General features: G+C 40.7%; 1 protein-coding gene and 1 pseudogene across 1 annotated transcript in view; both read left to right on the top strand.

Annotated features, from left to right (window-relative positions):
* DNAH6 (dynein axonemal heavy chain 6) overlaps positions 1-24,868 on the top strand; it is a 210,701-nt gene that overhangs the window by 126,603 nt on the left and 59,230 nt on the right. Inside the window, exons 46-57 of the mRNA XM_055122229.1 lie at positions 1,970-2,201; positions 3,499-3,651; positions 4,919-5,059; positions 8,240-8,482; positions 9,775-9,942; positions 10,703-10,938; positions 12,535-12,796; positions 16,909-17,032; positions 17,495-17,691; positions 18,613-18,816; positions 19,954-20,079; positions 22,287-22,451. Coding sequence (XP_054978204.1) covers positions 1,970-2,201; positions 3,499-3,651; positions 4,919-5,059; positions 8,240-8,482; positions 9,775-9,942; positions 10,703-10,938; positions 12,535-12,796; positions 16,909-17,032; positions 17,495-17,691; positions 18,613-18,816; positions 19,954-20,079; positions 22,287-22,451 — 2,251 coding nt within the window. The remainder of the gene's footprint in view (positions 1-1,969; positions 2,202-3,498; positions 3,652-4,918; positions 5,060-8,239; positions 8,483-9,774; positions 9,943-10,702; positions 10,939-12,534; positions 12,797-16,908; positions 17,033-17,494; positions 17,692-18,612; positions 18,817-19,953; positions 20,080-22,286; positions 22,452-24,868) is intronic.
* LOC129399603 (SET domain-containing protein 9-like) lies at positions 2,340-3,113 on the top strand (annotated as a pseudogene).

Below are 24,868 nucleotides of genomic sequence, written 5' to 3' on the forward strand. Positions count from 1 at the left end.
TTGTTTGTTTGTTTGTTTGTTTTAATGAATCACTATGAGGTACAGTTACAGACTTACAAACTTTCGTGCTTGCATTTCAGTCATAAAATGATCAAGTACCCATCCTGCCACCAGTGCCCATTCTCGACCACCAATGTTCCCAGTACCCCTATCCCCTACCCCCTCACCCCACCCCGCCTTTGTGGCAGGGCATTTCCTTTTACTCTCTCTCCTTTGGGGTGTTTTGGTTTTCAAACAGGTATTAAGTGGACATCATGTTTGGTCTATAGTCTACCTTCAGCACACATCTCCCATCCTGAGAAGGCCCTCCAAGCATCCTTTACTTGGTGGTCCCTTCTCTATCTAAGCTGCCTTTCCCCCCAGCATGTGAGGCCAGCTTCCAAGCCGTGGAGCAAACCTCCTGATCCTTATCTCTACTATCCTTTGGTGATAGCCTCTCATACTGTTACTTTATATTCCACAAATGCCACTCCTACTTTTCTTTCCCTCTTCTAACAACCATAGTTTTCTTTGAGTCCAGGAGTTAATTTTGTTGTTTTCTGCTAAGTTGTTTTCCTTTAGCTGTTCATATTCCACATATGAATGAAGTCATCTAGCAATTGAATTTCACCTCCTTATTCCACTTAGCATAGTCACCTCAAATTTCATCTTTTTTATCCATTAAATCATGGACACGATTTAATCTTTTATTTGCAAGGTCTTATTCCATCAGATACACCATTGCGTCTATTCCATCATCTGTTGAGGACATCTAGGTTGATTCCATTTATTGCCTGTTGTGAATAATATGGCTGTGAACATAGGGATGCCAGTGTCCTTTACGACTAGTGTTTTCATATCCTTTGGGCTTCACACCTGTATTTTCTTACCAAGGATAGATATTGCCTATCATATGGTTTTTCTTTTTCTTTCTTCTTTTTTTCTTTTTTTTTTTTACTTTTTGGGTCATACCCGGCGATGCACAGGGGTTACTCCTGGCTCTGCACTCAGGAATTACCCCTGGTGGTGCTCAGGGGACCATATGGGATGCTGGGAATCAAAGCTGGGTCAGCCGCGTGCAAGGCAAACGCCCTACCCGCTGTGCTATCGCTCCAGCCCCGGTTTTTCTATTTTTAAGCAAATGTCCATACTGTTTTCCATAGAAGCTGTGCCAATTTACACTCTCATCAGGAATGTACCAGAATTGTTTTATCTCTACATCCTCTCCAATACTATTGTTCCTGCTGTTTTATTTCTAAAAATGTATCAATATCTTCAGAGAAAATCCATTTCTAATTATTCCTGTTGATATCTGCTCCTGAGCTGGTGTCTTTTACTTGGGCCTGTGTTTTTTAATGCTCACTCATTCTTATCAGTAGAGAGCAAGACTTGCTAATAGACATTTCGGGGATTTCCCGAGCGTTGTTTAGGAGGCTCGGAGCAATTTGTGATTCTTACCCAACCAGGGTGGCTTTTTCATGCTAAGACCCCAAGATGTGGTCCTGCTTGGCTCCATATTACTTGGGCCACCTCAGGGGTGCCACGGGTCTCTAGGTCCACACTTAGCAGTGCTTCAGAACCTCAGGGCTGCTGCTGGCAGTGCTCTGAGGACTCTATTGTGCTGGGGATAGAGCCAGGGTGGCCACATGCAAGGCATGCACCTAACCCCTGTATCATAGCTCCAGCCCCAGGGATTGTTGATGTAAGTAGCGGGCTAGATCAGACAGGGTTTTAACAAAATCATCCACTGTTTGGAGAAGGAAATGATCATTACTTTCCTCTAAATTTGCAGAACCACAGTCAGCACCCTAAAAGCCGACCGGTACTATGATCCTATCTGTGACCCTCAGTCATCCTCTGTCTTTTTCTTGTGCCTTACACTCAGATGTGATGTTCTGCTGTCCCCAGCCTTCTAGGCCATGGTAGGGCCTCTGAGGATAAGTCACTTCTGTATATGGGAAAGAAATCTTTCTTCACTTTGCTTTCATAGGATTGTCCGCATGATTCGTCAGGAAAGAGGCAACGCCCTGCTCGTCGGGGTAGGAGGCACAGGAAAGCAATCTCTTACAAGACTTGCAGCTCATATATGTGGTTACAAATGCTTGCAGATTGAACCAAGCCGGGGATATAATTATGAAAGTTTTCATGAAGATCTGAGGAAGTTATACAGACTGGCTGGTCTAGAAGAAAGGAATATGGTTTTCCTCTTCACAGACACCCAGGTACCTAATCAGACAGCCCAATAGTAAGAAAAGTCCAGGTGTTCAATCACCTGTGTACTTTGACTAATTTGTACGTGGCTCCAAAATTCACTCCCTAAGGAAAACACATCTTTTGGATTTTCTCAAAAAGATTTTTATATGTGTCTCTGTGCGAGTGGCACGGGTCAGCCTTGCCAGGCCACCTGCTGAGGTACCTGCAGCCACGGTGGCGCTGTTATAGCTTCATCCTTGGATGGCGCTGAAGAGTAAGTCGCAATCCCAGGCACAGTGTATCATAAGTATGAGCCAATATTCTTCCATTGTAAATCCACTCATTTTTAGCTGTCCAGGTGGGGGTACTCATCGATGAAAATATCATCGATGAAGCAAATTTTATCATGGAACTGAAATAAATATAATATTTTGTTCATCAGTTCTCTGAGTTCCACCCATAGAGCAAATATTTTGAAACCTAATTGAAGTGGTTCTATTTTTAAATAGCATTAAATAGCATCATTGACAAAGGAATATCAAAAGTTGTATGCAGACCTTGCAATGGGAGACATCCACTTGTCCTTTTTAAAGTGAGTATATGGCTAACATCAGAAATTCATAACCCCCGGACTTTAGGACAATATGTTAACCATTGTTCAAATGGTTACGGGGAATTTGATTTGCCTGCAGTTTTCCTTGTGGTACTTAAATAGTAGCTTCTGGTGCCTATAGCTATGACAGCAGAGCCTGCTTCCATGTGTTGTTCTTGCTGCACTCAGGGATATCAAATAAGAGGAGCCTTTTCCAAACTACTATTCCCTTGGCACCTACTTCTCTATTGGAAATTCAGTACTCAGCTCTGAAATTAGTTCTGAATATTTTTTGTTCATCATTTCTCTGAATTCCACCCATAGAGCAAATATTTTGAAACCTAATTGAAGTGGTTCTGTTTTTAAATAGCATTATGTTTATTTCAGTTCCATGATAAAATTTCCTTCGTTGTAATTCCAGTTTAATTGGCTTCTACCGAAATACACTGTAGCTTATTAAATTAAAATCTGTGATAATATTGGTAATTTTTAAAAAAGAAAAGAGATTTGTATAACATATAAAGCATTTTAGCCCAAGTTTTTTTGTGTGTGTCATGTAAAAATGTTTTAATCTGATGTAATCCCATGTATTTGCTTTTATTTTTGTTACCTTTCCCTTGGAATAAAATCATTGAAAACTCTGAGGTCCACCTGGAGAGTTCTACCTAAGTCATCCTCAGAGTACTTTTTGAAATCTTGGGTGAGTTATAAAGATCACTCTGCTTTCTCTACAGATAGTAGTGGAAGAGTTCTTAGAAGATATAAATAATATCCTGAACTCAGGTGAAGTTCCTAATTTATTTGAGAAGGATGAACTGGAGCAGGTTTTAGCAGGCACCAGACCAAAAGCAAAAGAAGTAGGAATTTCCGAGGGTAGTAGAGATGAGGTATGTCAGAATGGGGAGATGGCTTTATAAAATAAAACAAACCTTGGCCTCACTTTCTAACAGTTCACAAATCCCCATGGGTGGAATTTGTTAAAATATGATTCATTTCCTTTGTAATATATACCATTGTTTTTCTGTCCAGTCATCTGTTCTTGGATACTTGGATTGTTTCTGTATTGTGGGTATTGGGTCAGGGAGATAGTACAGCAGGTAAAGTGCTTTTCTTGCACACATCCACCCATGTTCAATCCTTGACATTGCATCTGGTCCTCTGGGCAGCACTAGATATGATGCCTAAGCAGAGCCAGGAGTCAGCCCTGAGTACCACTGGGTGTAACAAAAAAAATTATAATTTTTTCTGTTTGTTAAGGCTTGTAGGTATGGACAGAGGGTCTTCTTCAGCTAAATATGTAAGCAAAATTGGTCTTTATGGCAACATAGATGCATTGGGAGGACCAGAGAAAGGCATTCCAGGCTTAAATCCTTGGATGGTATGAAATGCACACTCAGCGTCAGTGGTCAAGAGAGTTGCTGCTTTTACCACAGAATCCCTGCAGGGCCAGCAGCCTGTCAGTGCATGTCTGCTTCCGCTGCCATCTCCAAAGTCATGAATGCCCTGCATGCCAGAAATTGACTCAAATAAGGATCCAAGATTAGAGAACATGCCACAGCTGCCATGTTCTGCACCTCCAAACATAGCCTGTACCCAGGCTCTCTCCCTCAGCTTTTCTCTACTCCAAAAGAACTTTTAAATAAATACCTCTACCTCCTTTATTCAAGGGATCTTCTTAAATACAGTAATGACAGGGGGCCTAAAACACATCCAGAAATCAGGTTGCAATAGCACCCATAAAATGCCTTTTTTTTTTTTTTTGCTTTTTGGGTCACACTTGGCGATGCTCAGGGGTTACTCCTGGCTCTGCACTCAGGAATTACTCCTGGAGGTGTTCAGGGGACCATATGGGATGCTGGGAATCAAAACCGGGTCAGCTGTGTGCAAAGCAAATGCCCTACCCGCTGTACTATCGCTCCAGCCCCAAAATGCCATTTTTAGAATTCTTAAATGGAATAAAATAAAGGGTTTGGAAGGGGTATTAAAATAGATGTAGAACAAACAATTCACAAAGATACACTAACTTTTTTCTATGGTATTATTCTTCTTGATACTCATTTATCGAAACTGGTAGATTTAGATGCTTATTTTCAACACTTTTTCATTGGTGCTGCCTCCTTATTTTTAATTGAATGATATCTTTCTTTATGCCAGGTGTTTCAGTTCTTCATCAACAGAGTTCGTCAGAATCTGCACATTGTTCTGTGCATGAGCCCAGTCGGGGACGCCTTTCGGTCCCGGTGCCGGATGTTTCCATCCCTTGTGAACTGCTGCACCATTGACTGGTTTGTTCAGGTGGGTGACATCACAGGACATTTCTTCAACTATGCTTGCTTGACTTTAAAAGGGTCACACACTAACCAAGAATAAATCAAGTGTGCTTGGATTAGCTTTTTTTTGTATATATTTTTTTAATTTTATCACCATGTGGAAAGTTACAGAGTTCTCAGGTTTATGTCTCAGTTATACCGTATTCAAACACCATCCCTTCACCAGTGCCCATATTCCACCACCAAAATCCTCGGTATACCCCTCGCCCCCCACCCCAACTGTATAACTGATGAATTTCACTTCATTTTCTCTTCACCTTGATTACGTTCAATATTTCAACACAAAACTCACTATTGTTGTGGGAGTTATACCCCTAAACAAGATAACCGTAATAAGGAAGCATTTGATAATTAGTTTTCCATTAAAAGATTGTATGTTTTTAGGTTTTAGAAAAGGACGCGCGGCCGTGTAAGCGGCCGCGCAGCTCGGATGTGTCCCAGTCCCGAATCCTGGAGCCGTGTTAGTTGCTGCTTAGTGTCGCCAGGGCTCCATCTGGAGAAGGTGTGCTGACGGCACCTCCTCCTTCCGGCTCCCCGGTGTTGCTGGCCCCAATTAGGGTCCGGAGCATTTTCTGGGCCACGTTGCTCACCAGAATGCCTGCCGCTTCTCTGTTGATTGTGGAAGATGGCGCCAAGGGTGGGTCGAGGGCGTGACTTCCAGCGGCCGGGACCACTTGGAGTTTTGGGCTGGTGCCGCCCCACTCCAGTGCCCCCCTGCGGCTCGGATGTGTCCCAGTCCTGAATCCTGGAGCCGTGTTAGTTGCTGCTCAGTGTCGCCAGGGCTCCATCTGGAGAAGGTGGCTTGGATTAGCTTTAAATCCCTCTAACAACTTACTTGTACATAAGATATTTCAGTGACAGTCATTGAACTAAAGGAAACCCATTGCTGAAGGGTAAAATTTATTCAATTGAACATTGTAGAAGTTACAAGTGATTTTAACACTCCTGCCTCAGTACAGTGATGGTGGGGTAGAAGGTTTAAGAAAGAAGAGGGGGAGAAGAATCAGAAACATATGTGCAGGCAGCTCTTTTAAAGAGTTTTACCCCAAAGGAACACCAACGATGGCTAACAGGGCTAATGAGATCAAGAAAGAAGCATTTTTAGTGGGAAACATACAGTAGCCTGTGTAATGTTGGAAATGAGCCAGGAAAGCTTGATGTTGCCACAGCCAATTTAAGCATTGCTGGATCAATAGCACTGAGCAGCAATAAGCAATGGGATTGAGTCTTTAGTGAAGGCCCTCACCTTGACAAGGCACAGACCCAGCGTACCTCAGAGTAACAGGAAAGAAGAATGTATGAACAGATACAGTGACAGGAAGGAGCAGGAGTGAGAGTTCATTGAAATCTTGGTTTCATCAAGTCTGTGTTTTTAGTAAAATGGGAAGTATGTTCTATAGCTGCAAATGAGTAAGAAAGAGGACTGGGTAGAAGTTGGAGGAATAGAATTGAACATAAAATAATCATCTTGGAATGTATGAAGGAATTTATTGGGGAAAACATTGAAGCATTTCTAGACTACACTAGGATCTCACTGAAACTAGTCGTCCTGAATACAACAGAGTTGTATTTGACTAAGGGGCAAGTGACTGCAAAAAAATACAGGATGTTCTCACTTATCTGTGATGTATAGAATAACAGGACAAGGGAATGCAAAGTACTAAAAGGAGGATACAAAGAGCACCTTGAACTGTACTGGGAGGTAAAAGGGTAGGAAGAAGAGACCTTGGACACATTGGCAGTGTAGAGTTGTGGTGTATCTCTATATCTGAACTACAGAATGAACAAAACTGAAAGCATGAAACCCAAATACTACAACTGAACTTAAAAATGTGTCTGTCAAGGAGGAAGACTGGGGGTGGGAAGGAAACTGGGGCTATTGGTAGAGGGAAGTTGTCACCAATGATGGGATTGTTGTTGAATATTCAAAGTTATTCAACTATGAATAACTTTGTAAATCATGGTGCTTCTATAAAAAATTTTTTAAAAGCAACAAAGATGTTGATGCAAATAGGATAGTGATTATAATAGTAAATCTGAAGAATCTCATCACACTGAATTGTCGCAGGTAAGCTTTCCAGGTTGAGATCTCCGGAGACTTCTCAGAGTGGGGTGGGCAAGTCCCAGTCCTATGGAGATACCCAGTGTCCCACCCACACCCAACATCCTCGACCTATAAAGTGGCCAATTTCACAGCTCCACGACTAATCTCAAAGACAGGCCAAGCTACTGGGTCAGCCCAGCTCCACAGTTCCTGAAGCATGAGGCTGACAGCCCAGTAGGAGCACAGCAAATTAAATAGGAAAATTGCATTGAAACCCACTAAGCTTAATGAGCAAAAACAATGACATAAGGCTCACCCAGGACCAACCAGTTCAGTAAATCCTCAGACAATGACATTATAACACCATTGTGAGATATGTGTTGTAACAGGCAATAAGGAAAAAACCATTGTGCCTGATAAGGGAGCAGGCTAGTGGGTGAGTGGGAAACTGGGGATATTGATGGAAGGAAGGTCAAACTGGTGGTTGTATTGGTGTTGGTACATTGAGCACCTGAAACTAGTGTATTACGAACAACTCTGTAAATCATGTTGTTAACAGTTTTGGGGCTGGAGCAATAGCACAGCCGGTAGGGCATTTGTCTTGCACGCGGCCGACCCAGGTTCGATTCCTAGCATCCCGTATGGTCTCCTGAGCACCACCAGGGGTAATTCCTGAGTGCAGAACCAGGAGTAACCCCTGTGCATCACTGGGTGTGACCCAAAAGAAAAATAAAAAAGTTTCAAACATTAAAAAAAAGTAGAGCTGAAGTTCAAAATGTTTGATAAATAGAATATGGACATGCTTTTATATTTATCATATAATTATTATCAATAATTTGAATTAATAGATTGATATGGATGTCTATTGAACAAGTTTTACATACCTGACATTGTGCTGGAAACAGCAAATACAGGTTTCTATCTAAGGAACTCAGACATTCAATTCACTAAACATCATAAACATGTATAAGAGTTTAACTACTCATGAGGTAAGAAGGACAAGGCACAATAGAGTTACAGAGAAAAATGTTTTTCTTAATTGCTCAATTGTATGTTGTGGAAGTGAACAATTGATTTTCAAAATTATTCCTTTATTTATAGTGGCCCAGAGAAGCACTTCTTTCTGTATCACAGACATTTTTTTCAAATATTGGGGCTGTAAGTGAAGAAATGAAGGAAAAGCTTTCGCTCATGTGTGTAAATGTCCACATGAGTGTCTCCGTGATGGCGGATCAATATTATGCAGAGCTCCGGAGACGATACTACACAACACCCACGTCCTACTTGGAACTGATCCAGCTCTACCTATCTATGCTGAGTGAAAAAAGGAAGCAATTGATTTCAGTAAGTTGAATATCTTTTTTAAAAAAACGCTTCTTTGTTTTTTGATTGGTTGGTTGGTTTTTGCTCACACTCAAAACTTGCAGGAGTGAGTGGAAGATACATATACCATCTCACCTGCTGGATCATTTATCATCCTAACATTTGCCCTTAACAACCTACAATGCAACAAAAAAGATAGGCTGTTAAGTAGCCCAGAGGCCTTTCCTTTCTTAAGAAGCATAGTTTGCCTTCTGTCACTTATATAAGTGTCCTTGACTCTGTAGAATAAAAGCAATGACATTGCAGTGGCATCAAACCTAAGTAGGGAAGTAGCCATCTCTGTGGGAACTTTTGTTGAGCGATAGAGATGAGGTTTTGATGCTCTCATTGTGTTTATTGTTCCCACTAAGATCAGTGATTTCTGATGCCTGGCAGACTGGAGGGTCTGTGTTCTGCTTCTTTCTTCTCTACTAACTTAAGTACATTTTGTAAAATATTTCGGCTTTAGGAGAAAAAAATTTTTCTACATATTTTCTTCTTATTGTAGAATTTAAATAAGGTGTTTTCAATAAAACTCTTGGAATATGATCTAACGTGTACTTGGAAAATAGTGACTGCCATCCTCATTATCATCCTCATCATAATTATCAGCAGACAACCAGCAAGATCTAAATTTCACATTTTAAAGCCGTAAAAATGGAAATGTCCTCCCTTACATATTTTTAATTGCCTCAAAGGAATTTTGCTTAAAATAACTAAACATATTTTTGAAAACTGTCCATTCTAACCAACTTTCCTCTCTCACCTTCAAAAACCAATTATTTCCAGGTGTCTCCTTACGAGATATCGCCTCTCTGATACTAGGCCAGAGTTTTCTATCACTAAGAAGTAGGGTTTGACTCAGCGACCACATCTAACTATCCAAGACATTCTCCCCCAGAGGATCATCAGTCTTACTTGATGTCTTGAGGAACCAAACTCCCATTGTCACAACCTCCAGGAATTCCTAAGTGAATCTTTCACTTACTCAAATGCTACGAAGCTACCTCAGGAAATCAAAATAATACAAGACCCTCCATGAATCCACAGTCAGTTGGTGTCTCACTCCTATGGACAGGGAATATGGACCTAGATCTCCTATAATGAAAGTCATTGTCATTTTCTAAAATACTGTTACCCACAGTTTTATGTATCACAATTTCAAGTATCTCAGATTAATTCTTAAAATGTGAAATTCGAGTACAGGACAAAGAGATGCCAGTAAACTTGTGTTTATGATACTTTCTGTAATAGATATTTTCATTGTCACCTAGGCACGTGATCGGGTAAAGAATGGTCTCACCAAGCTATTAGAAACAAACGTACTCGTAGACAAAATGAAATTAGATCTTTCAGATTTAGAACCTGTTCTTTTGGCAAAATCACAAGACGTTGAAGCCTTGATGGATAAACTGGCAGTAGATCAAGAAAATGCAGATCAGGTATGACACATTGTTTGACAGTGTGGTGAGAAAACTGCCAACTGATCCTTTATATGCAATGACATATTGATATTTTTTAATTTTATATACCATTAAAATAAGTAATAGATGAACTTAGCAATACTTTGAAGTTGTAAATAATCTTCCTACAATAAATCCAACTGGTTTTCTCTTTGAGAATGAGTGAACCTAATGAATGGGACAGAGAGTCATGAGAAAAGAGCTACCTACAGGGGCTGGAGCGATAGCACAGCGGGTAGGGCGTTTGCCTTGCACTCGGCTGACCCGGGTTCAATTCCCAGCATCCCATATGGTCCCCTGAGCACCGCCAGGAGTAATTCCTGAGTGCAGAGCCAGGAATAACCCCTGTGCATTGCTGGGTGTGACCCCCCAAAAAAAAGCAAAAAAAAAAAAAGAGCTACCTACAAATATGAAACAGCTAGTATAGTCTAATGATGAGTCCTATTAATTACTATTAATGATTTATTCGAATGATTTTATTTTTAATATTAGAATAATTTATTTTTAATAATAAAATTGTTTTTATTATTATTATAATTGCTCAAATAATGTCTCCATTCTTATAGTAGCAAGGGATAAGGTAGACAAAGGAAAGCATAATGTACAATATATCTAATCATCTTTCATCACTGGTCTAATCCAAAGGAGAAAATATTATGATTTATTCCTATTGACTTTATCTTTAAACATTAAAATTCAAATGAGGAAACCACACAAAGATTTGTGTTTCGCTTATAAGGTTCGTAGTGTTGTGCAAGAAGATGAAGCAACAGCAAAAGTAAAAGCTGAAGAAACCCAAGCAATAGCTGATGATGCTCAAAGAGACCTCGAAGAAGCTTTGCCTGCACTAGATGCTGCCAATAAAGCTCTGGATTCCTTAGACAAAGCAGATATAGCGGAAATCAGAGTCTTTACAAAGCCTCCAGATATGGTCATGACTGTTATGGAAGCAATTTCCATTCTCCTGAACGCAAAGTAAGTCATTCAGAATCCATTTCCAAGCCACCTGTGGTGTTTCTCAGTCGTTTTTCTCCCACTTCACTTCCATGCCTTCTTTCTCTTCCCTTTCTCAACCAGTCATTTGGTCACACAACAAATTGACTTAACTTTTTTTTTTTTTTTTTGCTTTTTGGGTCACACCTGGAAATGCTCAGGGATTACTCCTGGCACTCTACACTCAGGAATTACTTCAGGCAGTGCTCGGGGGACCATATGGGACACTGGGAATCGAACCCGGGTTGGCCGTGTGCAAGGCAAATGCCCTACCAGCTGTGCTATTGCTCCAGCCCCTTTTAACCATCATTTTATATCCTAGATTGTAGAATATATAAAGTTCTATACAAGACATGTATAGTCTACTGGGTAAATGTTAAAAATAATAACTTCAAGTCGTGAAAGTTGCTGAGTATTGAGTGCCAAGAAAAGTGCCCATATTCAACAGGGTAGGCGTGAGCAGGAGTTTGAGAGGCTCTGCTGCTAGCCCAAGAGCCGAGGACCTTTGAGGTTCACAGAGCTTTGATGCTTATGGAATAGAAGCAGGATTGGGCAGGAATGTGGTGTTTCCTGCATCATGAAAGGTCCTGTTTCCAGCTTTCAGGTCACAACCAAGCAGTGCTTAGGGACTGCTCCCAGCTCCATGCTTAGGGGACCATGCCATGACAGAAATGGAACCCAGGCCTCCTACTTGCATTCAGCGCAGAGTTCCCTCTCTAGTCTAAGATATTAAGCTTGGTGCTAAAATGTTCTGATTTCAGCTCAGAGATACATTGATTTCAAACTTTCCTAGTAATACCTTTTTGGGATTTGTTTTGCTTTGGGGCCACACCCAGTGGTGCTCAGGGAATTACTCCCGACTCTTGCACTCAAGTATCATTCCTGATGGGCTCTGGGAACCATATGGGGTGCTGGAGATTGAAGCCAGGTCAGTGCATGCAAAGCCAGCACCTTACCCACTATGCTGTTGCTCCAGCCCTAGTGATATCATTTTATTTCAATGAAACTTCTAAGACACTTTCCTGTGTAAATCTTGTTGAAATGAGAGAAGGACCCAGGGCATCCTCATGCCAGCCAGCACCTCAGTGGGACATTGCAGTATTGGGGTCCTGCTTAGCACAGAGACAGCCCTGGCAAGAGGGAAATGAGAACCAGATTTCCACATGAGAAGGGCCAACCTTGCAAAAGTTTGCAGAGGGCAAATAAAGAGTGAGAGAAATAAAGCCAATTAAGTGATTGTAACTTCTTGGCAAGAACTTTTAGGGATCTAAATTAATGTAGATGAGGAAAGAATGTGAGTACTTAGGAATTTTTTAAATAAAGCTTTTCTCTATAATGTATCACATTTCTAGGATTGTGTGGTTTTAGAGTTCTTCTTACAACCTCAAACTGTAGTGCATTGTGTAGAACACTAGACTTCCAATTCCCTGTCTTTCCATGTAATTAGATTCACTCAATTATAGTATCAAGATTAAAACTACCCATGAATTAGGATACCAATTTAAGATCTTGATAGGAATACATTGTTTTATTCTTTCATTACTTCCTTACCAGGATATTATCATATTTGTCTTGCAGACCTGATTGGCAAACAGCAAAGCAACTTCTTGGTGACTCTAATTTTCTAAGAAGACTTTTAGAATATGATAAGGAAAACATAAAGCCTCAAATATTGGCAAAACTCCAAAAGTATATTAACAATCCTGATTTTGTGCCCGAAAAGGTAGAAAAAGTGTCCAAAGCTTGTAAATCCATGTGTATGTGGGTGAGAGCAATGGATTTGTACTCACGGGTGGTCAAAGAAGTTGAACCGAAGAGACAAAAACTCCGTGCAGCCCAGGTACATTTATCTGTGTTATGGCATTTTATAGAATTAAAAGCCACGATCATTAATCATCCAAGTGGCACTTTTAAGCAACAGTGCTTTTGAAAATTAGCTCTTGTAGGATGAAGGTATGCCTTTGGGGCAAAATGTCTGAATCTTGAAGTGATGACAGTTAAGCAAAAAAAAAGAAGGAAGTGAAAGGCAATCACTGGATTGTTTTGCTCATGTGTGGAATATGAAAAACTGACATATATACTGGTGAGAAATAACTCACCTAACTTCTAGATTCGTGACAACTGTGATGTTCCCAGAGAGGAGAAGAGTGGATGGGAGGGATGAGTAGAGGTATCTTTTGGGTGGTGAGTTGGTTGGCAACTGGAACTTTTGGGTGGTTGCAGTAGTGAAAACTGAACATACAAAGGTATATAACTAACCCCCTGAAATTCATGATACTATAAACCAATGATAAATCAATTTGAAAACTTAATTTTTAAAAAGTCAATCAAAATTTAAAAGACATCGGGGCTGGAGTGATAGCACAGAGAGTGGGGTGTTTGCCTTGCACGAGACCTACCCGGATTCGGTTCTCAGGATCCCATATGGTCCCCTGAACATGGCCAGGAGTAATTCCTTAGTGCATGAGTCAGGAGTAACCCTGGTGCATCTCTGGATGTGACCCAAAAAGCAAAATAATAATAATAACAATAATAATAATAAATTTAAAAGAAATCAAAGATAATCTGTTATAAAAAATAATAATAATAGCTGGCTTAAGGAAATAATTCAAAGGATTAGCACCCATGCCTGGCATGCGTGAAACCACAGTTTCATCCCCAGCACCACATATCCCTACCCAGCACCTCCACGTGAAGACCGGGTGGCCCCCACACCATTGGGCCAGAGCAGCACTGCATCACAGGCCAGGTACAGCTGGAGTGGCCCCCAAAGCCTGATTACTGCTGGAGGTCACTCTGATCCCCCTCACAAATACAGTTGGCAAAGGTTTGGTTGCATTTTTGTTTTGTTTTTTTTTTTTAGAAATGACTCCTAAGGTTGGCTCCATGGCTTGGAAGCTGGTCTCACATGCTGAGTAAAAAAGGCAGCTCAGATAGAGAAGGGAACACCAAGTAAAATGTGGTTGGAGGCCACACACGGGAAGGGAGATGCGTGCTGAAAGTAGACTAGAGACTGAACATGATGGCCACTCAATACCCCTATTGCAAACCACAACACCCAATTGGAGAGAGAGAACAAAAGGGAATGCCCTGCCACAGAGGCAGGGTGGGGTGGGGGGAGATGGGATTGGGGGGTGGGAGGGATACTGGGTTTTTTGGTGGTGGAGAATGGGCACTGGTGGAGGGATGGGTTCTCGAACATTGTAAGAGGGAAACACAAGCACGAAAATGTGTAAATCTGTATCTGTACCCTCACGGTGATTCACTAATTAAAAAATTATTGATTAAATTAATTTTAAAAATAAATAAATAAATAAAATTTTAAAGAATTATAGGTATAGAAAAATAATAGGATAAAGCATCTTAAAAAAAAGAAATTACTCCTAATATCAGCCCTCTTTTAACATAAAACGAGAATCTATCCTTATTATATTTGTATCGTTAGACCTTGTTTCTAACATGCCTTTAGCTCTAACGCCCATGTCTATTTCCAGAGGCTACATACTCTCATATTTAATAGGCTTGTTTGAAGTTCTAAAAACCATCTTTATTCACATTCCAGTGTGAGCTCACAAGCAAAATGAAGAATAATTATTCAAAAGGACAAGATTCTGAAAGGTCCATGGGCTAGAGAGCGAGGGTTGACAGGTTGACTTTTTCTGTGAAAGTTCAGATCATTACACAATCACGTGGTGTAATTGTGTGCACCAAGACCAAAAATATCAACACCACTTTAATACTGTGCCTTAACTATAATAGCATTTTTAACATTATTTTGTGCCTTTCAAGGGGACAGGCTTGGGAGCTATTTAGGGAACTGGGGACAGTAATAGGGAAGGTCACACTGGCGGTGGCATTGGTCTTGGACATTGAATGCCCAAAAAACTGTATTATGAACACCTTGGTAAGCCACAGTTTTTGTTTTTTTTTTAAATTTATTTATTTTTAATTAGAGAATCACCGTGAGGGTACAGTTACAGATTTATACACTTTTGTGCTTATACTTCCCTCATACAAAGTTTGGAACCCATCCCTTCACCAGTGCCCATTCTCCACCACCCGTAAACCCAGTGTCCCTCCCACCCTCCCCAATCCCATCTCCCCCCCACCCCACCCTGCCACTGTGGCAAGGCATTCCCTTCTGTTTTCTCTCTCTAATTAGCTGTTGTGCTTTGCAATAAAGGTGTTGAGTGGCCGCTGTGCTCAGTCTCTAGCCCTCATTCAGCCCGCAACTCCCTTCCCCCACATGGCCTTCGACTACAATGTAGTTGGTGATCGCTTCTCTGAGTTGACCTTTCCCCGGAACGTGAGGCCAGCCTCGAAGCCATGGAGTCAACCTCCTGGTACTTATTTCTACAGTTCTTGAGTGTTAGTCTCCCACTCTGTTATTCTATATACCATAGATGAGTGCAATCTTTCTATGTCTGTCTCTCTCTTTCTGACCCATTTCACTCAGCATGAAACTTTTCATGCCCATCCACTTGACTACAAAATTCTTGACCTCCTTTTTTCTAACAGCTGCATAGTATTCCATTGTATAGATGTACCAAAGTTTCCTCAACCAGTCATCCGTTCTGGGGCATTCGGGTTTTTTCCAGATTCTGGCTATTGTAAACAGTGCTGCGATGAACATACATGTGCAGATGTTGTTTCGATTGTACTTTTTTGCCTCTCTGGGATATATTCCCAGCAGTGGTATTGCTGGGTCAAATGGGAATTCAATATCTAATTTTTTGAGAGTCGTCCAAATTGTTTTCCAGAAGGGCTGAACCAGTCGGCATTCCCACCAGCAGTGAAGAAGGGTCCCTTTCTCCCCACATCCTCTCCAACAGCGGTTGCTTTTGTTCTTTTGGATGTGTGCTAGTCTCTGTGGTGTGAGGTGGTATCTCAAAGTTGTTTTGATCTGCATCTCTCTGATGATTAGTGATGCAGAGCACTTTTTCATGTGCCTTTTGGCCATTCGTATTTCTTCCTTGGTAAAGTTTCTGTTCATTTCTTCGCCCCATTTTTTGATGGGGTTGGATGTTTTCTTCTTGTAGAGTTCAACCAGTTAAGCCACAGTTTTTAAATAAAGTTTTTTTTAAAAAATATAAGATCCCAGGTTAAATAAATAAATAAATAAATAAATATTTTAGTGAATCTAAACATTCCCCAGATTCATATAGTAATTTTTTTTGTTTTCATTTTTGGATCATACCCAATTATGCTCAGGCCTTACTCCTAGCTCTGTGCTCAGTGATCATTCAGTGTGGCAGGGATTAAATCAAGGTCAGTTACATGCAAGACTAATGTTCTACTGCTCTATACTGGCTCTCCACACCCCCAGCTAATAAATGTTTTCAGCTTTCTGACTATGTGATCTCTGTTTTGGCTTCTCAACTCAACAACACAAAGACATGTTTCATACCTAAATAAGTGGTTGTGCTCCAGTGTAACTTTCTTTATGAACAGTGAAATTCTAACTTCACAGATAGTACATATCATGAAATGGCATTCTTCTTTTTAATCCACTTAAAAATGTAAAACCATTTTTAGCCAGAAAAACCATACAAAATAAACAGGCTATCTTTGGTCTGCAAGGCCAAACTGTGTGGTCCTCTACTCTAGAAAACTGACTAGGAAATGTTATTTTTCACTATCATATGAATATTTCATGTGTTTTGTCATTTGAAGTTAATACTCAATTAAAGTGACTAATTTATCCCAAATGTTTGGTCTATCTATTTCTCTGTTCCTTCTATGATGTATTTTGTTTGACTTTGTTTTGTTTGATTCTGTTTGTTTCTTCTCTCACATTTTACTCTATTTTTGTTTAGTTTTAACTTTATATATAATCCAAAAATAGTTTAAGACAGAAAAGGGGGTCATAAGTACTATTTCTACTCATTTATAATTGGGATAACTTAACCATCTTTGGGGCCTACTCTTAAACACTTAATCTTATTTTATTAGGCAGAACTTGATATAACTATGGCAACTCTGAGAGAAAAGCAACAATTATTAAGAAAAGTAGAACTTCAGATACAGGCTTTACAAGAGGAATTTGAGAAAGGTGTGAATGAGAAAGAAAGTCTGGGTAAGTAACTCACAAGTTTTACATGAGTCAGGAAATGCCTGATGTTCAAAAGTTGAAAGAGTTTTCAATCAGACTTTTAATTTCATTCACTTTTACTTTCAATGTGTAAGTGTATTTCAGTCAGATATATTACACTGGCCCTATAGTGTAAAATTAGAAGGATTGCATATATTCGATTCCTATACCTTAATAAGGCTTATTACAAGGCATTGGGTTCAATTTCTAGAAAAACACATGCACGCACACACACACACATACACACACACCTGAAAAATAAGGGAACCCCTTGCTTGGAAGAAGCATACTTGGACTTGGTTCTCATATGGAAAATAATATCGAATCAGTGTGAGATTTCATCAGGATATACTGGCAACGTGAGCTAAATAATACTAATTCTAGTAAACTTCTTACATTTAAAAAAAATACATTGAATACCTAACCTGACTGTGTTAACATTTTTAGCAAAGGTTATGGCCCTGACAAAAGCACGTCTGACACGGGCTGGGAAGCTAACGGCTGCACTAGGAGATGAGCAAGTTCGGTGGGAAGAAAGCATCCAGAAATCCGAGGAGGAGATAGGGAACATCGTTGGGAATGTGTTCATAGCGGCCGCGTGTGTTGCCTACTATGGGGCCTTTACGACCAAGTACAGGCAGAAGGTGAGCTCACTTGCTTCCTATAAGGAGTGGCAAGAGGCAGCTGAAAGTGGTAGGAGAAAATGGGAGCATTTCTCTGAGTTTAGGTGGAAGCTCTCCGCTGTGGAGGAAGTGTATTTATACCTTACCCAACACCCCTTCTCCACTGCGAATCAACGATGTTTACCTCTCAACTTTCCTTAACACATTCCTCCCATTCCTTTCCTGCCTCTAGAAGTAATTCATCACTTACTTATACAGCACAAGAGCCCAGGGGAAACAAAAAAGCCCAGCGTGTCCCTTCCCCTCCTCTTGTGAACAGAAGTGGTACCTAAAATTAAGCACAATGAAGTGTCCTGAAACTGTAACTAAGGTTTTGCAAAGGGAAAGTTCAGGAAACTAAATTACTTGGAGAGGTTTTTCAAGCTTCTTCCTGACATTGGGCTTGTTGTTGAATTATTAAATCTAGTCCATATGGAATTCATAGATTTTCTAGGAGCTCGCAGGTCATCTGGTACCAAGTGGGCAATAGTATCAGTGATGCATTGGGAAGACAGAGTTCTCTATTATATACAATTATCACCCAGTGAAGGGGACAGTGTATTTAATCCCCCTGTCCCAAATCTACTGTCACACCCATCGTCATTGTGAGTATCCCAAACTTCACATGCTTCCAGACTGTTCCAAGAAAGGTAGGACACCCCTAATTTCAAACTACTATGACAGCTCTTGTCATTTATGAATGAGACAGAAGAGTAACATCCCTGCACCTCAGCCTTGAGAATGTAATCTGGGACCCAAATCTCTTTTCAGTCTACTTCCATGTCCTGTGCACTGAAGTCAAAAGACCTGTGGAGACTAGGAAGGCTTGTTACTATGACACTCTCTGTGTATCCTTGTTTATGGGTATTCCTGAGTCTAAAGGAAACTTTTCTCTTTCTGCAGCTCATAGAGTATTGGATCGAGGGCTGTCAGGAACTGGATATCCCAATTGATACTTCCTTCAGTCTTATTAACATTCTTGGAGATCCCTATGAAATACGACAGTGGAATACTGATGGGCTTCCCCGTGACCTTATATCAACAGAAAATGGCATTTTGGTTACTCAGGGGAGACGGTGGCCTCTGATGATTGATCCCCAAGATCAGGTGTGTAATAAACACTTCAGATAAAAAGTTGCCTATCAACTCTACTTAACAACTCTACTTTCCCCCTTGTTTTCTATCACAAGCTCTAAGAGTAGACTATGAATTATAGGTCCTTGGAAAGTTAGACCTAGCAGGGAGTTAGAGATCTTCTAGTGGGGCTAGAGAGATAGTACATTGGTAGGGTGTTTGCCTTGCATGCACTCAACCCAGGTTTGATTCCAGCATCCAATATGGTTCCCTGAGAACCGCCAAGATTAATTACTGAGCACAGAACCAGGAGTAAGTCCTGAGCATAGTCTGGTGTGGCCAGAAGAAAGAAAGCTTTCTGTGTAAAAAGTTTAAGTACCAGGGCTGGAGCGATAGCACAGCGGGTAGGGTGACCCAGGTTAGATTCCCAGCATTCCATATGGTCTGAATACTTAAGCCAGAAGTAACCCCTGTGCATCACCGGGTGTGGCCCCCCCAAAAAAAGTTTAAGTACTTATGCAAAAACTTCATTCCTTCATACCCCTTTGTTTCTAAAAGGTTTGAGGAGTCCAAACTAATTCAGGGCATGATGAAGTTTAGATTAAACTTCCCTGGATTTACAGAATCCTTTTACATAATTACTAGGTCCAAAAATTAAAATTATAGTAATTTGGGGAAGAGAGCTTCGTGGTAGCAGGGAATTCAAGCTTGAATAAAGTCTGGGATTTTTAATCCTGAGTTTTCTTTGCTTGATTTAGAACTGAATAAAAAGGAAGAAACCAAATATTGAGTATTTTTATTTGAACTTGGGGGTGGCATTTTAATTTTATTTTATCTTTTTCAATATTTTTTCAAAAAATTTATAGATTTACCAAATTTTCTGATTTAAAGTTTAGAACAATATTTTTTCATTGACTATAAAGTCTTTCACTCTTTAGGGGCTGGAGCGATAGCACAGCGGGTAGAGCATTTGCCTTGCACACAGTCGACCCGGGTTCAATTCCCAGCATTCCATATGGTCCCCCGAGCACCACCAGGGGTAGTTCCTGAGTGCATGAGCCAGGAGTAATTCCTGTGCATCGCCAGATGTGACCCAGAAAGAAAAAAAAAGTTTCACTTTTTAGTTATGTCTAAAGCTCCAAATTGTAAACTATACATTTTTTCATACAGGCAAACCGTTGGATAAGGAACAAGGAAAACAGAAATGGTTTAAAGATCATTAAGCTTACAGATAGTAATTTCTTACGCATACTTGAAAATTCCATCCGAATTGGACTACCTGTCTTACTGGAAGAGGTTTGCTGTTCACTTTCTTTCTTCTGAGAGTTCGTAACTTTCAGATCAGATCTGGAATTCCATACAGGCCACCTCTATGTCAAGTTAATGGTCTTGGTCAGCTGCATTTTCAAACTTCTTAATCAATTGCTTTCCCCCTTAAAGACTGCCTTCTATTAGAGAAGGAATCTATAGATTGATTAAATTTTTGTTTTTCCAGACATTTTTCTGGTGTAAAATATAATGGGCTCTGTTTTCTGACACTACTGATTCTCAGCCTTTTTTGCTTTTAATGGTTAGCTGCCCTGGAGATTCAACTCAGTAGTACTACCAGGAACTTATGCACACACAAATGATCTGAAACCAGTAAGACAATCTGGTGGTTGTAACATTGTTTTTTACTTAAACTTGGGCTCAGAATTTGGTTAAATGATGTTTTAGAGCATTTCTACATATTTACTCTAGACATATTCTTTATTCACTCATTCAACACATTAAGAATGAATGACAGAGAATACAAGTATAGTTCTTATCCTTAGCAGCTTACAATTTAGTTTAGGATAAAGACTTTGAATAGAAAAGAGAGGAAATGAGAGAAAAGAGGAGGAAAGGATCTTGTAATAAGACCTATGATGGAAGAAGCCTGGAGTTGAAATAGCTAATGAGGAAGAAGTGGGGATCTCATTTAAATGCATCTCATTTTATATGCATGGCTAGAGAATCATCTCATCATGACCTCTGTGATGAGCTTAGTTAAGTGAAGACCTCAAAGAGAAAGACTTCCCAAGCACAGGGAAAGGCATGTGCAAAGGACCTGGGCACAAAGGAGTTTTAGAAATAATTGATATCCTTCCTATCTTACCATTTTGTTTGTATAAAAGAAAAAATGAGTGAACAAAAGCATGAGTTGTGAGTTGAGTCAACTATCAATGTAACCAAAAAATATTTATTTTTCAGAATAAAAAGGAGTTCCAAAAAGACCACAGAGGGCCAGGGACTAACTCAGTGGCAGAGCACATACATGCCTCACATGTGTAAGGCTATGGGTTCAATACCTGGAACCACAAAATGAAAACAAGGCCATTGACAACAGCAACTGAGCTCTGGAGCTGGCAATGTCCCATAATAAACTGACATCAGTATTCACTGATTTATTGATCACCCACTACATCCCAGAATCTGTACTTGATATTTTACATGCATGAACCATTTAATTTTCACTGTAACTTTACTGATCACTAAAATTATCCCATTTTACCAATGACAAATGTGAGGCACAGAAAGTTTGAAGCAAGGGGCTGAGAGCCTTAGCTATTGAGAAAAATCCTTAGAAAAATACCATATTCTGGCTTGAACAGAGAGCACAAGAAGTCTCTCTGAGACAGACATACAAGAATTGCACTCATCTGCAGAATATAAAACAATAGAATGGGAGACTAACACCCAAGAATAGTAGAAAGAACTACCAGATTTGCTCCATGGCTTGGAAGCCAGCCTCACATGCTAGGGGAAAAGACAGCTCAGAGAAGGGAACACCAAGTGAAGTGTAGTTGGAGGACCCGCTCGGGATGGGAGAGGCGTGCTGAAGACAGACTATAGATTGAACACGATGGCCATCCAATACCTCCATTGCAAACCACAACACCCAAAAGGAGAGAGAGAACAAAAGGGAATGCACTGCCACAGAGCGGGGGAGGAGGGAGGATGGAATGAGGGAGGAAGGATGCTAGGGTCATTGGTGGAGGAGAAGGGGCACTGGTGGAGGGATGGGTACTCAAGCATTGTATGACTGAAACACAAGCACAAAAATATGTAAATCTGCATCTGTACCCCTCATGGTGATTCAGTGATTCCTTAATTTAAAAAAAAATTTTTTAAGTCTCTCTGTGCCTCTGGCCTTGACCAACACCAGAAATGGTGTTTTAATCGGGCGCCCTACAGACTCTTTTCTTGGCTGTTTTTGCATGGGATTTAGTGGGATGGATCAGTCTAAATGGATGCTGTGCCTTCACATGCTCCTATTTACTTAGAACTGCTGGTAAGACTACCACTGGGACATGGACACTACACTGTTAGAGGTTAGTCTCCCATTGTATTGTTTTTAAATACTCGTAAGATCACTGAAAACTGCTTGTTCGAAATTCAAATCTTGAGGCCCGTGGAATTTGAAGTCAATGCCCTCCATTCTCATTACTTGTGGCTTTTGTTTGCTTGTTTCTGTTTTTTAGCTTAAAGAAACTTTAGATCCAGCATTGGAACCAATTCTTTTAAAACAGATCTTCGTTAGTGGCGGCCGTGTACTCATTCGCCTTGGTGACTCAGACATTGATTACGATAAAAACTTTAAGTTCTATATGACAACCAAACTGCCAAATCCCCACTACCTGCCTGAGGTAAGAGCTGGTACTCTGGGATGTCCCGCACAAGTGAACGATGAGGCTGTGATGGGCCTCTGACATTCATCGCTTCCCCCACCTGAAGGGAGCAACTCTGCCCTGGGTCTAGCTCCCCTCTCCACAGCCTCTCGCCCACCAGCCACCTCTCTTGCTTCTTTTCTGCGTCTTGGCTGTGGCTCCAGTTGCCATTCTGTTGCCATCTAGTTGGAACCCAATTACCTCCCCATCTGGCACTAATCAGGGGCCCAGTACCTCCCAACATGGAGCAACACACACACACATACACACGCACACACTCATTCTTTTTCCCTCGGCACAAGTTCCTCTTCCTCTGCCCCCTCTTACTGTGACTGAGAAATGAGTCAGCACCTAATCCGGAGTCCACAGGGGCAGGGGGAAGCTGTTTCAATGTGCTGTGCACATAACGTGCTGCCCAAATGAAAAGATAGCTCGCTTGGAAACCCTGGTAAATTCCAACTTTAGAAAAGTATGTGTCAAGGGGCTGGAGCGATAGCACAGCGGGTAGGGCGTTTGCCTTGCACGCAGCTGACCCAGGTTCGAATCCCAGCATCCCATATGGTCCCCTGAGCACCGCCAGCGGTAATTCCTGAGTGCATGAGCCAGGAATGACCCCTGTGCATTGCCGGGTGTGACCCAAAAAGCAAAAAAAAAAAAAAAAGAAAAGAAAAGAAAAGTATGTGTCAAATGTCCAATGTCTGTAATTGAATTTCTGGGAGATGTGGCACCTTCCTTGTGCTCTTAGACTACACGAGGGGAACCGTGTGATCCCATCTTCACATACATGTCCCTGAGTCAATAGAACCCAGGTCCTAAGTAGTTGTAATAGGGATGAAGACAGCAAGTAGTCCAGTCCTTTCTGGACCCTGGGGGGCCCCTCCACCCCTGTAAGTGCTCTTGCTAACATAGCTGCTACCTCTACAGGATGTTCAGGTCTAGCAGCCCCCCACCTCCGTCACCTGCATAAGGTCCTTGGAAGAGTCTTCACAAATCAACATGTTTCTCCATAACTCCCCCTTTTAAAAAAAATCCTTGCATAGACCATTACTACAGTGTCACTTTCATTTTACAGAATTTCTCAGAACTGCCTGTCTTCACGTGTTGATTTAAATGAAATTGGCACCTGTCCTGAAAAACGTAAAGGATTGCATTTATAAATGTAAAGAATTGCATTTATAAATGTAAAGAAAAGGGGCCGGAGCGATAGCACAGCGGGTAGGGCGTTTGCCTTACACGCGGCCGACCCGGGTTCGATCCCCGGCATCTCATATGGTCCCCCAAGCACCGCCAGGAGTAATTCCTGAGTGCAAAGCCAGGAATAACCCCTGAGCATCGCTGGGTGTGACCCAAAAAGCAAAAAAAAAAAAAAAAAAAAAGTAAAGAAAAAGGGTTTTCCTTTTCACCTTCTAATTACCCAGCCACTGTTAGATCTCACATCTCAAGTTCCACTTTAGGTTTTAGAAAAGCAGGGGCTGGGGCAATAGTACAGCAGGTAGGGCACTTGCCTAGTACACAGATGATCTGGGTTCAATACCTAGCATCTCATGTGGTCTACTGAGCACCTCCAGGAGTGATTCCTGAGTGCAGAGCCAGAAATAACCCCTGAGCATCACCAGGTATGCCCAAAAATAGAACAAAAACAAAAACAAAACAAAAAAGAAAAGTGACCACTGACTTAAATCTTGATTTAAGGTTTGACTTATACTGACTTAAACCTTGATTTCCCACACCTCAAACAACCTTGACTCTGTGACTATAGTTAAATTGTTTTATTTCCTGAATCCTCAGGTCAGTCAGCTCAAGAGTTGACAAAGAATTACTGTGAAAATAAAATAGGAAGACTTTATGTAAAGTATGTGACATCCAAACATCTTTATTGTATTTATCAATTTTTGTGTTGACTTATTCATTAAATGTTATGACGAAGCAAAATATATAAAGATTTTTATTAATAGCTTATTTTTAACAAGAACAACTCATGTAAAAAAGTCACTGAGTGATTTTAATTCTCCATTTAAACTCCCAATATCCTTTGAGTTGTTAAAATTATTCTCCAAATTTTTAAAATTTTTTTAATTTTTATTTTATTGAATCACCGTGAAAAAAGTTACAAAGCTTTCAGGTTTAAGTCTCAGTCATATAATGATCAAACCCCCATCCCTTCACCAGTGCACATGTTCCACCACCAAGAACCCCAATACACCCCCTTCCCACACCTGCCCCCCTCTGAGTGGCTAATGATCTTCACTCTATTCTCTCTATACTTTGAATACTTTCAATATTTCAACAGAGAACTCACTATTATTTGGAATTTTCCCCCAACAATCAAACCTGCTGAGAAGGCATCATTTGATAATTTGTTTTCCATTGCTGAGAACGGAGGTTTTGGATTCCTG

This window comes from Sorex araneus, chromosome X, assembly GCF_027595985.1.
Source record: "Sorex araneus isolate mSorAra2 chromosome X, mSorAra2.pri, whole genome shotgun sequence".
In the NCBI taxonomy this organism is placed as follows: domain Eukaryota; kingdom Metazoa; phylum Chordata; class Mammalia; order Eulipotyphla; family Soricidae; genus Sorex; species Sorex araneus.